The sequence below is a fragment of the Pieris napi genome, chromosome 16 (genome assembly GCF_905475465.1).
Source record: "Pieris napi chromosome 16, ilPieNapi1.2, whole genome shotgun sequence".
In the NCBI taxonomy this organism is placed as follows: domain Eukaryota; kingdom Metazoa; phylum Arthropoda; class Insecta; order Lepidoptera; family Pieridae; genus Pieris; species Pieris napi.
The window spans coordinates 8,771,311-8,787,408 of NC_062249.1; the positions used below are offsets into that span (position 1 = coordinate 8,771,311).

The following is a 16,098-nucleotide window of genomic DNA, read 5'->3' on the forward strand; positions in this document are numbered from 1 at the left end:
AATTAGAAAGAGTAAAACCTTTTCTGTGTTTTTTTTTATAAAATGGGGAAACAGGACCTGATGTTATGTAATACCGTCGCCCATAGACACTCACATTGCCAGAGGGCTCGCAAGCCGTTGCCTTTTAAGAATTGCTACGCTCTTTTCTTGAAGGACCCTAACTCGAAATGGTTCGTAATAGGTTCAGTGGGCAGCTGGTTCCACATAGTTGTGGTGCGCGGCAAAAAATGCCTTATAAACGCTCAGTTGTGGAACGACGGACGTCGAGGTGATACGGGTGGAATTTCGTATTCTGCCTCGACGTCCGATGATGAAACTGTTCAACTCTGAACACTCTCCGAGGTTAATGTGGCAGAGGATACTTTATTACAAAAACTATTAAAAGTTACAAGAATCATAATGAATCTGACACATGTCAACAATATTTTGAATAGCTCTAGCAACACTACAAATTTGGTTCACATAGAAATCGAATAAAATTAAAGCCGAGAGATGGCGCTTGTAATTCGTGTAAATTATTGTACTAGGTTATGCAAATGTAGTAATACTATTGATTCTAAGCATAATACATTACATAGTCCTCTCCGATTTGAATTTAAACCGGTTCGTGATATAAATACATGCATAGATTTGAATTACTTGTGTTGCATATTTCAATGACATTTGCATGATAAAATTGCAACGCGTATAAAACTTGGATCGACCCAACTTCAATATTGCATTCTTTATCGTTCTTTTATTCACGAATCTGGCATTTCTTGTTTCGTAACCAGTTACTCTAATGATGCCAGCAAGTTGCTTTCAATATAGTCAGGGTTTGGGTACAAAATGTCGGTATTCTGATCCAATAATGGCTTTGAGACATGTTCTATTTTACTTTGACCTATTTCGACCTATAGTGTACAGGAAATTCAGGTTTCGCAATGTTGTAGTTGAATTTGATGTCAGTCTGTACCCTCGATACATTGGACCAATTAAAGTTGCTTTGTTTTTAAAATATGCAACAATTTAATACTTAATACGTTTAGTTAATACCAACCATCATCAAGCGTAGGAAATATTCGCCTGAATCATACTTTGTTGCTTCATTAAGTGGGTGGATCCACTTAGATCGAAGGTAAGATAGTAGATTGTGGGAATCGTACATAGGTATCGTAATTTATCGAGTAGATTACCAATTTAGGCCGCAATACGTTCGTGTCGAAATCACAATGGATCTAACTATTTTTAGGTAGCGTGTTCCATAAATTTTATTTCTCGAGCGCATTAAGACCAAATGCGGCATTGTGACCGCTGCCCGACCTCATAAGACCACAAACGAGCAGCAATCATCTCGTGAGATAAGCGTAAATGAATATGAAACGTCCTCCCACGCCCGAAATAATAACTCGAACTCGCTCGACCCCATGCACATAAAACAGGCAATTAATATGGTTTATTCGCATCCGTCTGCGGGACACGGCTCAGCTCTCATGAGCCTACGTGGACCGCAAACTAAAGCCGGTTGTATAATTCCCTATATAACGGCACATCCAGTTATGGTAATGTTAGCCGAATTTCACGAGAACGACGTAGTTAGTAGTTTCGAAAGTAGACATTCTGATCGCACCCAAATTTGTAAATACGACGCAATATGACCAACACTAGCACTGATTAATACTATTATTCCAACTTCCTACTACACCGAACTTAACATTTCGCTTTAACCAGTTTTGTGGTTCAGTTTTTCCTAACCATACTGGAATTCGATGGCCTTTTCCGAAGCCCTAATCTTGACGCATGAATAATTTCCGAGAGCTATCGATCGCACACGTCGAGGTTTTTATTTATACGGCGCGGGTGGGCGAGGCGCGGTTTGACACTCACCGACTTGGAGGACGTTCTCGACACAGCCGGCTTCCAGCAGCTTGAGACCGCGGCAGAAGGCGATGTTCCTGTGGTCGTCAGGTGGAGCACGGGCCAGCGAGGAATACATACAGATGTCCCGCTCGTCTCTGGGGAAGGACCAGTAGACGACGCGGCGTTGCACAGGTTCCGGTATACGTTCATAGCGCTCTTCGATGCGCTGAAAGGGTATAGAGGCGGCGACTATCTTTGCGGTGATGTCGAGAAGGGTAGCTGGGGCGCGCGGCCGGCAGCACGCGCGCGGCGCACACGTAGACATGGCGCTTGCTCGGCCGCCCAGCGCGGACTGACGCCCTCCGATCCCCGCGCCTTGCTCCGCCCGCACGCCTCACCCCCGGGGGATGTACGCCCCGGATCGACAATGCAATAAATTATTCATTTGACAGCCATAATGTGTCATATATTATTAAAAAGTTGGTGTTTTCTGCTACTATACTGCGTATCGGTTTTCATCGAATATGATAAGAACTAGACATAATCTTTGTGCCTACATAATTTATGAATGTTGCTACTCTATAACTTTATTATTCAGGTAGGGTTTTAGACTGACAGCGTAAAAGGTTACTTGCTTGAGTCGACTTTACTTTTTATAAATGTAGACTAATAAATACTTGAAATTTATAAAGAACCTAAGAAACTACCTACATAGGAAGAAATTCTGCAACTACATAATATCTTATCTTAACTATATATGGCATTATATTAACAATATGCTTTTGTGATTTTAAAAAGGCTGTCAAAACCTTACGTACGATTTTGTTGCCAATTTTTAAATTAATGATTCTGATCAAATTTTTAATGTTCAAAAAGTCATAGCAATATCTAAACATTATTAACTCTAAACATTATTAACAATGTCAAAACATAAAACATTTTCCAACGCTTTTAATTTATAAACAATTAACATCACGCGCTAATATTATCTTGCAGTATTCAATTTAAATAGCGTATCCATTTTAGCCGTAGCTCCTCGCATTACGAACGAAGGGGAAAGGTGGGGGTGACATTAACAGCTGATGGCTGCGGGTGGGAGGGGTGACGACGTCAGGTGCCCAACAACTCAGCTGAGATTTGTAGAGCACCGCTTAAGCTGCTGACTTGGTTATTACGTACAATGACCTTTTATTTGTTTATAACTTTTCATATCAACAAAAAAGCGGTCTTTTTTAAGACTTCCTTATAGTGTATAGTTATTCTCATCTCGTAATAAAATCGCCGCAGGAATATCGGTCATGACAAAAATTATTTTACCTATTAATCCTATAATATAAGTTATAACATGGTATTTTATATTTCTCTCAAATAGTATATGAATACAAGAATATTTACTATATTAATATTTAAATTTATAAACAGAATAATTAAAAAATACATGTATGATAAGTATAACTCATAATTCATCGGTATTATTATGGTTTTTATCTTCCGTTTTCCTTATCTAATGCTAATGACGCGATGAAGCGCTTTAATTAACACATAAGGCGTAATGGGAATGACCTTCATTAAGTGAATTACTATCACACAAAGCGCTGCAGCTGCTAACTTGGCTTAAATGTACAATGAACTCTATTTGTTTATATTTTTTTATTATTTGTATAGGTACAAGGTATGCAGGTATTGTGTGAAGCAGGTAACAGATTGTTGCAAGTATAAATTCTGTAACATTTAAGAAATAAATCTGCCGAGAATATTTTTGGGTCTATAAATATTAACTTCTTTTTAAAAGCCATGGTCTTTTTGATTTTATACTATTGTTTTTGGTAGTTTAAGAATTCACATAATAATAGTAAGATATTTTGGATTTTGGCTGGCATTGCGTTATATTTTGCTAGAGATAAATGAACACATGCTAGCTAGCCTTGGGTTATATCAATGAAAAAGTCATCCATATATGCAAAATATTCCAATTTATATTAATAATCAACTAAAATAACGGGATTTTATTTAAATCAAATCGGTCTGTGCCAATTCGAGTAAATATTAAGAACCTTTTTGAAATTAGAAGTGATTTTTTAAATAACTTACGTTACGTTATATACATATATTATATCTAAATATTTTACCATATAGGTTACATCACCGCCTTATCCATGATCATAATTATTTATACAGAAGTCTATAAAATAATCAGAATTTGAAAGGAAACACAATGGAATATATTTCGTACGCATTAATGAAAATGAAATGAAAAGCGCTTCAGCGCTGAATGGTACATTGTATGTCTCGGGTGAAGACTGCTATATATATGAGTATATAGAGTGAAACGTTGCTACGTATAATAATACGAATTATGTCAGCTGATCAGTATTATTAACGAGGTCAAGGTCGCCATTGTTTATTTTTATTTTTTTTAGCAGTTAATTATGTTTTAAGTATAACAATTGTAATGGCCGCTTCGGTGGACGGAGTTTTAGTGGTCCATCGTCACGTGCTTATCTTAATATATATAAATTACGTGTCACGTTGTTTGTCCGCTATGGACTCCTAAACTACCGATCCGATATCAATCAAATTTGCACACCGTGTGTAGTTTGATCCAACTTAAAAGATAGGATAGCTTACATCTCAATTTATACCCGCAATATTATTTTATTGCAAAGTATTTGTTTATTATTTGATAGTCACAATTCTAACAGATGGCGCTGTGTTGAAAATACCAACGTTTCACATAAGCTTCAATTTAATGGCATAACCACCAAAAAAGCATGGTGGTCCCCATGACTGGTGTTCTCCTACCGTTTCCCTTGAATAGTTTGCTACTATGTAATATAACAAAAACCTTAGCCACAGCAACGCTTGGCCGGTCTGCTAGTTATTATATATTGCCAGATGTATAAGATGTATCTAAAGGACTACTTCATTTAAGTATTTCTTTTGCAAATAACCTCGAGAAGATTTTCGAAGTTCATCACTATAGCATATGTTAACTGATTGGTGAATAGATTACATGAATATGTTGTCATGTTACAGAATAACAAATATAAAGCGTTATATTTATTGGAATTATTGTAACACTGAGATCTTCAAATCTGATTTTGTAAAAAAGATACTCCTTTACAAATACATATAACATCCACAATTAAATAACAATATTTCTTACTTGTATTAATTGTACCTACTAATGAGAATTAAATGTGTGTGGGTGTGTGATTACTATTAGTTATTTCTTGTAATTTGTGTTTCGAACTAATACTGAAACACATTCTTAACCTACATACAAATTAATAATGGATAAATAAAACAGATTTTATAAAGTTTGGTCCCTGTGGCAGTGTACCTTTAATGCTGCTATTTCCTCGCTGTATTGCGATATATCTATATCTAAAGTCTAAAGTTATTGGTATACCTACTGTTTGGTTCATATTTGTTCCATACCAAATCATAATAGTCAAATATGATATTGACTTCGTTAGGCATTCCCTGTGCTTCCGATAACAAAGCGAGATTATTATGTATAAAGATAAATGACTTCTGTTATAGTCTAGTCGACAAGTTGAAAATGGAACAAAATAGAGATACTGCTCTTAAAATTATGTGCGATAGCTCATTGGATCCGGAATGACGTCTAGAAAAATGTGCTAAAATCGTGTATTAGCACATAAAAAATTGCAAAAGGATTTATGACCATTAAAGATGAAAAAAAAATGACATTTAGTTTTTTGCCAATATTTAATAAACTTTTAATATTTAAGAAATTTCAAATGAAGATTCTAAAAGAGGAGGAAATTTCCAATAAAAAACTCCTGAATCCCAGAACTCTATCTCCATTATTTATAATGTTAATTTAACGCTGAAAATATTTTTGGAAATTTTTTGATTATCATGAATATTACTTTTATTTAAAATTAAAAAAAAAAATTCTATACTTTGTTATATATGGTTGTTTTTGTTAATTTTAGAAGTTTTAGAAAAAAATAAAAAAAAAAGTTGAATATTTGTTTATAACAAATTGGTAAGTTAATAAACAATAGAATTGTTGATTAAAAAAAAATTTTTTTCTGTTAGTTTATAGAGGACTGTCAATTATGATTTTTAGAAAAAAAAAATTCTTAACTAATTATTTAAACAATAGAAAATTAAAAAAAAACGATTATAAACAATTAAAAATTGTTAAATAAGGAAAAATTTTTTTTTAAACATCATAAAATTTTTAATTAAATAAAGTTGCGTTAAATTAAAAAAAAAAATATTGATTTAATCAATTTGTTTAAAAAAAATTTATCAACAAATGGCGGGAATTTTTTTTTTTGCAAATCAATAAATATCTTGTATTAATAAAAAAAACGATTATATGATGATTTAGAAGAAAAAAAAATTTTTTACAACAGTACATGGATTTTTAAGTTTTTGTTTAAGTAAAAAAATTGTTATAAACAAAGTATAAATATTTTTTTAACTTTTATGGCACGATCTTGTTAAGTATGTATGTAAGAAAGGCTCTACGAAGCAAAATATTTTTACGACCATTATTTAAACATTTTTTTTCACTTACAATTAAGACGGTCGTTCGAGAAAATTTCGTTAGTTAACAATTATTTAACTTGTTGAAAAATTAACTTTAAGTAAAATTTTCAACGGGAATAAATTGATTATAGTGTTCAGAACACACCATAATTTTTTCAAATTTAAAAAAAATATTCAATACCTTAAATAAATTAATTAATGTGCCGTAGTCGCTTTTGACGCCACGCGCGAATCCTAAAAATGTCACCCGCAGACCTATTTTCAGCATTAAATTAACATTATAAATAATGGAGATAGAGTTCTGGGAGTCAGGAGTTTTTTATTGGAAATTTCCTCCTCTTTTAGAATCTTCATTTGAAATTTCTTAAATATTAAAAGTTTATTAAATATTGGCAAAAAACTAAATGAAATTTTTTTTTCATCTTTAATGGTCTATAACTTTTGCAATTTTTTATGTGCTAATACACGCTTTTAGCACATTTTTCTAGACGTCATTCCGGATCCAATAAGCTATCGCACATAATTTTAAGAGCAGTATCTCTAGTTTGTTCCATTTTCAACTTGTCGACTAGGCTATTATATATTCTTCATCTTTGGCACTGACTTACAGAAAATAGCCTAAAAGATCTTCATAACCTGTATTTATCTGTTTACAAAATACTTTCTATATGACCAATTCACTCCCACACTCCGCGTGCTCTGAGACCCTGTCTTGACCTGTGAAATCGCCTTTCTCAGCGGAGAGTTTATTGCCAGTTCTTCTCTTCCGCCCTTGATTTGAGAACTAAAAGTAAATGTTAGAAGCATTTCATATATATATTTTTTTGACGTTCATAAGTGTACACTGTACATTGTGTTACCTGTATTAATAAATGATTTCAATATTCCGATCTAAATGAGTTTTTGTCCCATCCGATTTCAAGATCGCGACTTCAGCGCTATGGATATTGAACTTGCGTATAAAAACGTCGGCATCGATATCGCTGTCGTTATTGGAAGTATAGTTCCATCACAGTACCGGCGCAGATCGGCGTACTGTGATGGAACTATGCTCATAAATAAGGCGAATTGAAAACCTTATTTGAGTATTTTCAAGTGGGTTAAAAATGTGGTGTCAAGCCTGGTAACACTAAAATTATTATATTTTAAGAATATAACCCAAAATTGCTTTTAATGAGCGATGTTCGGGGTTTTTAATGTACGGTCGCCGGCCTATTTGTGAAGCGTATGGGAGTAATACATAGATTTAAATACTTTAAAGATTAATGGATAGCAAAAGGTTTTCTTTTAATTTTATAAAATAACTTAACAGTATAATATTTTGTTTTATATTATTTTTAGTTAAAATTTACGATACATAAGCTCTAAATAAATAACTATATTTTCATATTTTGTTTGTAATATGGAACGATGTTATTTCTACATGTTTCATTAATTTTTAAAGCAAGTAGGATTTCCTTCTGTCTCTCTGAATTAATTCTTCGGTAGAATCGGCACCAAGACTTCCAAACTTGCTGTACCCACTAAAGGCCGATTTACATTATCTTAGTGCTTAGGAGAGTGCTTTAGGATAGTACTTTAATTGAAACATGTAAACGCTACTTGCTTTAGTAAAGGCTACGCTAAAGAACTTGCCTTTCAAGTTGTACTAAAGCACTCTCCTCAACACTAAATTAATGTAAATCGGCCCTAAGGCAGGCCGGCTACCTGCGAGTATATTTAGAATCATAGATTATTTATTATTTTATATTTTGTGGTCTGTTTTTTCCTGAACAAATACAGGGACATAATTGTCCCTGTATTTGTCTATGTTTTAATGTAATATTTTATCTGTTAGTGACTGTGTGATGTCAGTGTGCCTTATAAATAGTAAATTAATTGTATTAATTGGCGCTGACTTTCTATAAATTCAATTTGCGGTATCGAAGTGGGAGATTGGGCGAAATTCCAAGTTTCCGTAGATTGTTTATTTAAATAAAGCCTTTAGCTGCCAACTAGGTTGGAACTAAAAAATAATTAAGTAAGCACATATACATATACTATTTGTGTAATATACAGCTGAATAATCAACGAGAATGTATTTAAAACTCTCCGATTCGAATGTTTTAAAGTAATGCAATAGATACTTTTATATCCGTTAACGAAGTTTTATGTAAACGAGAACTGGCAGGAAATGTATAACAATATAGTTATAATATTTTTTTAAATTATTATATTTACTACTACTACTATATTTACTACTTAGTACACGTATTTTTACCATACAGCAAGTTGCTTGACGCCAATTAATGGTCGCTGAGAGATACGATCTCCATCTGTTCAAATTAGAGAGTCCATAGGCAGGCAACGCACCCACTACAAATGGGTGTCCATGGGCTGCGATAACTACCCTTTTTGGGCGTCTCGTTCATTCATTTCAACTCAGTTCATTATCTTTCCGGTTCCTTAAGCAATTAGGTTTCAAATAAGTTCATGATAGACCCAAATGGATGCAAAAAGGACGTATTTCTTTCTTAAAGCAGTCGATAACTGTACAGCTTGCCAGCCAGTGGGCTGTGAAATGTGTCGTTAAATTTATATGTATTAAATGTCAGGTGTATCTGTATAGTATATGTAGTGGATGTATGAGCAAGCTGCACTAGATAACTAAATATATGACAGGGCGAGAAGTAAGAACCTAACCTTACGGATCCCTAAGCCCTACATAAGTACCTGACCAGGACGTCTGCCACAACAGACCTAAGGTAACAGACGGAGCTCTACGAGTAGTATCAAAGGTTTAAGGGTCGTTTAAGGGTCGAAGATTCGACCAAACTTCAATTTATACACGAGTAACTATACCAAGAATAATCTATTCCATGATTTTAATCTCGAGTAAATCCATAGTCGTTTGTCCACGTAATCGATAGTATAATTGTGCTAGGAATAACAATTAGTCTAGTCGACAAGTTGAAAATGGAACAAAATAGAGATACTGCTCTTAAAATTATGTGCGATAGCTCATTCGAACCGGAATGACGCCTAGAAAAATGTGCTAAAAGCGTGTATTAGCACATAAAAAATTGCAAAAGTTATAGACAATTAAAGATGAAAAAAAAATGGCATTTAGTTTTTTGCCAATATTTAATAAACTATTAATGTTTAAGAAATTTTAAATAAAGATTCTAAAAGAGGAGGAAATTTCCAATAAAATACTCCTAACTCTCGGAACTCTATCTCCATTATTTATAACTTTAATTTAACGCTGAAAATAGGTCTGCGGGTGACATTTTTAGGATTCGCGCGTGGCGTCAAAAGCGACTACGGCACATTAATTAATTTATTTAAGGTATTGAATATTTTTTTTTAAATTTGAAAAAATTATGGTGTGTTCTGAACACTATAATTAATTTATTCCCGTTGAAAATTTTACTTAAAGTTAATTTTTCAACAAGTTAAATAATTGTTAACAAACGAAATTTTCTCGAACGACCGTCTTAATTGTAAGTGAAAAAAAAATGTTTAAATAATGGTCGTAAAAATATTTCGCTTCGTAGAGCCTTTCTTACATACATACTTAACAAGATCGTGCCATAAAAGTTAAAAAAATATTTATACTTTGTTTATAACATTTTTTTTACTTAAACAAAAACTTAAAAATCCATGTAATGTGGTTAAAAAAATTTTTTTTTTTCTAAATATTCATATAATCGTTTTTTTATTAATACAAGATATTTATTGATTTGCAAAAAAAAAAATTCCCGCCATTTGTTGATAAATTTTTTTTTAACAAATTGAATAAATAAAGATTTTTTTTAAAAATTTTAACACAACTTTATTACATTAAAAATTTTATGATTTTTTAAAAAATTTTTTTTCCTAAATAACAATTTTTAATTGTTTATAATCGTTTTTTTTAATTTTCTATTGTTTAAATAATTAGTTAAAAAAAATTTTTTTCGAAAAGTCATAATTGACAGTCCTCTTTAAAGTAACAGAAAAAAATTTTTTTTTAATCAACAATTCTATTGTTTATTAACTTACCAAGTTGTTATAAACAAATATTCAATTTTTTTTTATTTTTTTTCTAAAACTTCTAAAATTAACAAAAACAACCATATATAACAAAGTATAGAAAAAAAAATTTTGTAAATTTTTTGATTATCATGAATATTACTTTTATTTAAAATTATTTTTTTTTTTTCTATACTTTGTTATATATGTCAATTATGACTTTTAGAAAAAAAAATTTTTTTAACTTATCATTTAAACAATAGAAAATAAAAAAAACGATTATAAACAATTAAAAATTGTTATTTAGGAAAAAAATTTTTTTTAAAAATCATAAAATTTTTAATGTAATAAAGTTGTGTTAAAATTTTTTTAAAAAATATTTATTTATTCAATTTGTTAAAAAAAAATTTATCAACAAATGGCGGGAATTTTTTTTTTGCAAATCAATAAATATCTTGTATTAATAAAAAAACGATTATATGATGATTTAGAAAAAAAAAAAATTTTTTTAACAACATTACATGGATTTTTAAGTTTTTGTTTAAGTAAAAAAAATGTTATAAACAAAGTATAAATATTTTTTTAACTTTTATGGCACGATCTTGTTAAGTATGTATGTAAGAAAGGCTCTACGAAGCGAAATATTTTTACGACCATTATTTAAACATTTTTTTTCACTTACAATTAAGACGGTCGTTCGAGAAAATTTCGTTTGTTAACAATTATTTAACTTGTTGAAAAATTAACTTTAAGTAAAATTTTCAACGGGAATAAATTAATTATAGTGTTCAGAACACACCATAATTTTTTCAAATTTAAAAAAAAAAATTCAATACCTTAAATAAATTAATTAATGTGCCGTAGTCGCTTTTGACGCCACGCGCGAATCCTAAAAATGTCACCCGCAGACCTATTTTCAGCGTTAAATTAAAGTTATAAATAATGGAGATAGAGTTCCGAGAGTTAGGAGTATTTTATTGGAAATTTCCTCTTCTTTCAGAATCTTTATTTGAAATTTCTTAAATATTAATAGTTTATTAAATATTGGCAAAAAACTAAATGCCATTTTTTTTTCATCTTTAATTGTCTATAACTTTTGCAATTTTTTATGTGCTAATACACGCTTTTAGCACATTTTTCTAGGCGTCATTCCGGTTCGAATGAGCTATCGCACATAATTTTAAGAGCAGTATCTCTATTTTGTTCCATTTTCAACTTGTCGACTAGACTAAATACGCGAATAGCAAGAGAATGGTGAACGAAAATAAAACTCGGCAAATAAATGTTGTTCTACAACGGGACAGTGTAAGAGCATACATCATGTCAACTCGATTTTGCCGTATTATAGTGTGAAAAAGTAGCTTTTAACAGGTGTCAAACGACAACAAAAAGTTTTTATTTCTTGTTTGTTTGAGGCTTTCGTCTAAAAAGGAACTTCTGTTGAGCCCAGTTGAATTTCATTCTAATATTATAGAAAATAAAAAATCTAAAAACAAATAAATAAATAATAAATTGTTTAAACGTTTCATTATACAATGCTAGACTATTAATTTAGTGCGTTGCGTTGACTTGAAATTAAAACACAGAATACATATTTGTGAAATGACAGAAATCAGCTGATTGGACTGACTGACGCCATTAAATTATTCTAGGAATAGCTGTTATTCCGTGCGAAACGGCGGTATAGTAGCAATTCCCGAATAAGCCCACTATTCTTAGAATTTGTAGTTGGTAAAACGTAAAATTGATTTACTCTCGATTAACTGACGATTTATTCTAAGATTAAGATTTACTCTTGTTTGGTCGAATCGACCCTAAGAGTGGTTGTCTCAAAGCTATCGGACAGGCTCACCACGATAATTAAGGGCTTGAAGAAGTCTTCGCCACTTTGATAGGAAGCGATGAATAAGACAGAGCAATATTCAAATATAATTTATTGTTATAAAATAATATCTTAAACTACTTACACCTATTCACACATACATAATATTATTCTTGTGAGCTGTTGGTGTATCGCGCACCTTCAGCTGTTAAAATTTAGAACAACTACGTGAGCCGCGTCAGCAGTTGGTCAATGTTCAAATGAAATCTGAAGAACTACTTATGGTATATAATCCCGTAGTATAATTAATTAATCTGCCAAAAGTGGTAATTAAAAGGATGACAATGGAATGTCATGTGGAACGTGGTGTAATGGTTGCAGCTCCTTACAAACGTTGTGTAAAACAAAAAACTCGGCGACTGGCGGAGAGTTTATTGCCAGTTCTTCTCTTCTACGCCCTTGATTTGAGAACTAGCAGTAAATGTAAAATTAGAAGCATTTATTGTATATTTCTTTTTTGACGTTCACAAGTGTACACTCTGTTACCTATATGAATATATGATTTTGACTTTGGACACATTACGAGTGTTATTTTATGCATGTATCGTAAATCAATACGTGTTCATAGGAAATCAGCGATAAAACATTCAGGGGAAATGACGAGGTCTGATTGCGGTATGATTCATTTGTGGCCCGTTGTGGGTGTTCCCCCCAGCCCTCTATTTTTCAGTTTGAAACGGTCTAGACGCTGTTGTATTTCGAACCTCAAATTTCTTTTTGTTTGTAATTACACCCTCACAAGTAATAAAAATCAGTTTTGAGCAAACGGTGCACCATTTGTTGTGCCAGGTACTTCTTTCAGAAATATACTTCTATAGCTAGCGAAGAGATGGCGCTGCAATAAAACTTTATGGTATTAGCGGCCTCTACTTAATTATGATAGTTTCAAGGTTTTACTTGGGCATATTTAAATTTTTTTGCTTCGTGGGCTCGTCGCGTAATGGACTAACGAAAAATCTTTATTCATATTTTGATTTAAATTTACGTTCATTTGATAAAATAAATATTGATAGATGTTAAGTTTTTTAGTAAATTAAATCAAGATATCGCACAATAATCAAGTTTTAGTAAAACAGTACGCATAAAATGGTCCGTTACGTCACTATATTTATGTAGTTGTAATTCTAAAACTATGTGGTTATTACATTAAATATAACCTAAATATAATAGAAGAAGCACTAATCTTTCATTATAATACAAAATCATTCATGAAATCCTTTTTATTTTAATTCACGCGTATAACGTATACGTGGAAGCTTTCCAAACATTGTTCAAGAACATGCCAACGTTATTCTTCGATCCAGGTATATTTAAACTGGTTAGAAGCAGCGAGAACTAGACTGACTCTACAATCTAAGTTTGGTAATGTCGATTATTTATTTATGAGACTAACTTAGACATTAAGTGATTTAGAACTATTCCATTTCAGTGTTGATTTATTCAATGTACAAAGACACATCGAAAATAAAGCTTTCTGCTAGTAACACAAGGCTCTACAGAAATGAATCATCTCTGACTGTCGTATGCAAAAACCTATTGGATTCTGTCTTAACCTCGTTTCTGAATATCACCCTTACACTTGCAACATAGATAAGTATTTAATCTGTGGAACAGATGCAAATAGCCGTTCGCCTCATGCATTAGGGGGGACTTATAACCAATGGCTATGCATAGCGCTGTTGCCCGTGCGACCGTGGCTATCGTAAATCTTAATATCATATCTTATGTGTCCATTATGCTATGCGGCTAGTAATTTATTCCGTTATTAAAACTCGAATTAAAAAGAGTGGCGGAGAGTTTATTGCCAGTTCTTCTCTTCCGTTCTACGCCCTTGATTTGAGAACTGGCAGTAAATGTAAAATTAGAAGCATATTATGTATATTTCTTTTTTCATTTTTGACGTTCATAAGTGTACATTGTGTTACCTATATGAATAAATGATTTTTGACTTTTGACTTTTAAATAATCAGTTACGTATTTGGCTATAACTTTATATTGCGTATATGTCACCGTAAAATTGTAAAAACCGTTAGATTGTAATCTATCTCGCGAGATTATAAACTGTCGAAAGATTGTGAACCTCAACGAACTGCTTACAAATTTACGTATTATTATTCGGTAGTTATATGAAATTGTTGGGAAGTAAAATTAATCTGTAATTGACCAAAGAAGTTTGAATGATAACTAAGTTAGTGTAGTACAATCTACCGAATAATAATACGTTAAATTGTAAGCAGTACGCTGAGGTTCACAATCTTTCGACAGTTTATAATCTCGCGAGATAGATTACAATCTAACGGTGTTTACAATTTTACGTTAACATAAATAGATTGTAAATCAAAATATCTTCCAGCGACATGACAACAGCTAACAGCCGCTGCGGAAACTATAAAAACTCAATTCGAACAAGCGCCATTTTTGCGATAACTTCGACCGCGAATCGATAGCGTGTACTGAATTTAAACTGTCCCTGGCATTTTTGTCAGATCTAATGAACTATTAAAGTGTAATTTTGCTGCGCGATGGCGCCGCGCAAGTATTGATCGGGTTATAGGCAACTTCTGCCAAGTCACGGATTGGCAAGCCTTTTATGGGCCGTAGGCGCGGGATGTGCCAGAAGTGCGTATTGGCAAACTGTTGGTCACGCATCGTTAAGGCAAATTCAATGTTTGAGTAGCGTTTGAAACACACGGGACTTACCTAATTTCTAGTAACACTTAATACGTAATTGAATAAAGTGTATTTAATAGTAGAAAGTAGATATATATCATATATTGACGGTGGCAAATATGAAACAAAACATAATTAGCCAGAATACTTAAGGAATGCTTAATAATTAATGTCCTTAATTATTGTGATGACAGTAAAATTATCGAGCTAGTAGTAGAAATTGGGGAGATTTTCTAACAAGCGGAATGTTTTAACTAAAGCAAAACATTCAAAGATCTTGTACGCGACACCTAGCTTTCATAAGTAGAGGATTGACACCCGTACCATCAGCGACTCAAAAAAATTAATATGATATCACTGTACAATCGGAGAACTTGTTACCTTCTTGCATAAATTGCTAAATAATCATATACAGAGCACAGAGCAGTGGCATCTGACAGGATATTAAAATTGTCGTCCCTTATTCATTCCCTAGGTCTAAAATCAGCAATATTTTCCTAATTCCTTCTGCCAAAACCAACCTAGGAGTTCAGGCACCTCTCGTTCGAATTCTTCGCGATTAACGGATTGAACACAGCTTAACCGGAGCTGGATATATTCGGTAGTGGGCTGATCGGTTTTAGAGAAAGCATTGTGGAGTGCTTTTCTCGAACCTAATTCGCTGTTTTGCTGATGATATTCTTTTTTTTTTTTCTGTTTTAAGTACCAACAAATTTCTAATAATTGTATTTTATTTTTTTAACTTATGTTTACTTTAATTGTAATACATTTTAGATGGAAGATTTTGTAAAATAATCAGTAGATTTAGTACTATGTATGAAGTCGGAAACTTAATAACTAAATAAAATTAACTAAACTAAAGCACTGTGTTTTTTTTTGTATTATTCTTCAGTTACAATAAAATTCATAAATGTAGGAACTGTGTGGCTCCATATTGTCGTGTCTGCCTCATACTCCTTGGTTGGTTTGGTTTATTGGTCCTTCGCATAAATCAATCAGAGATTTGAGACTTTTATTTCCACAAGTATGACATTAATGCACTTTAACCGGATCGTGACCGGTTCACACTTGACTACATCTGTACCTAACCACCAATATAGTGTATGAAATATATTATGTTAGTGTAATATGCTAACCGCTGACCAGACGTGTCGGTTAAAACACAATATCTCTGGGTAGTTTAT

General features: G+C 32.3%; 1 protein-coding gene across 1 annotated transcript in view; it reads right to left on the reverse strand.

The window, feature by feature from the left end:
- LOC125057197 (zinc finger SWIM domain-containing protein 5-like) overlaps positions 1-2,180 on the reverse strand; it is a 59,950-nt gene extending 57,770 nt beyond the window's left edge. The window contains exon 1 of the mRNA XM_047660718.1: positions 1,867-2,180. Within this exon, the coding sequence (XP_047516674.1) occupies positions 1,867-2,164 (298 nt within the window). The 5' untranslated portion in view covers positions 2,165-2,180. The remainder of the gene's footprint in view (positions 1-1,866) is intronic.
- Between the last annotated feature and the right edge of the window lie 13,918 nt (positions 2,181-16,098).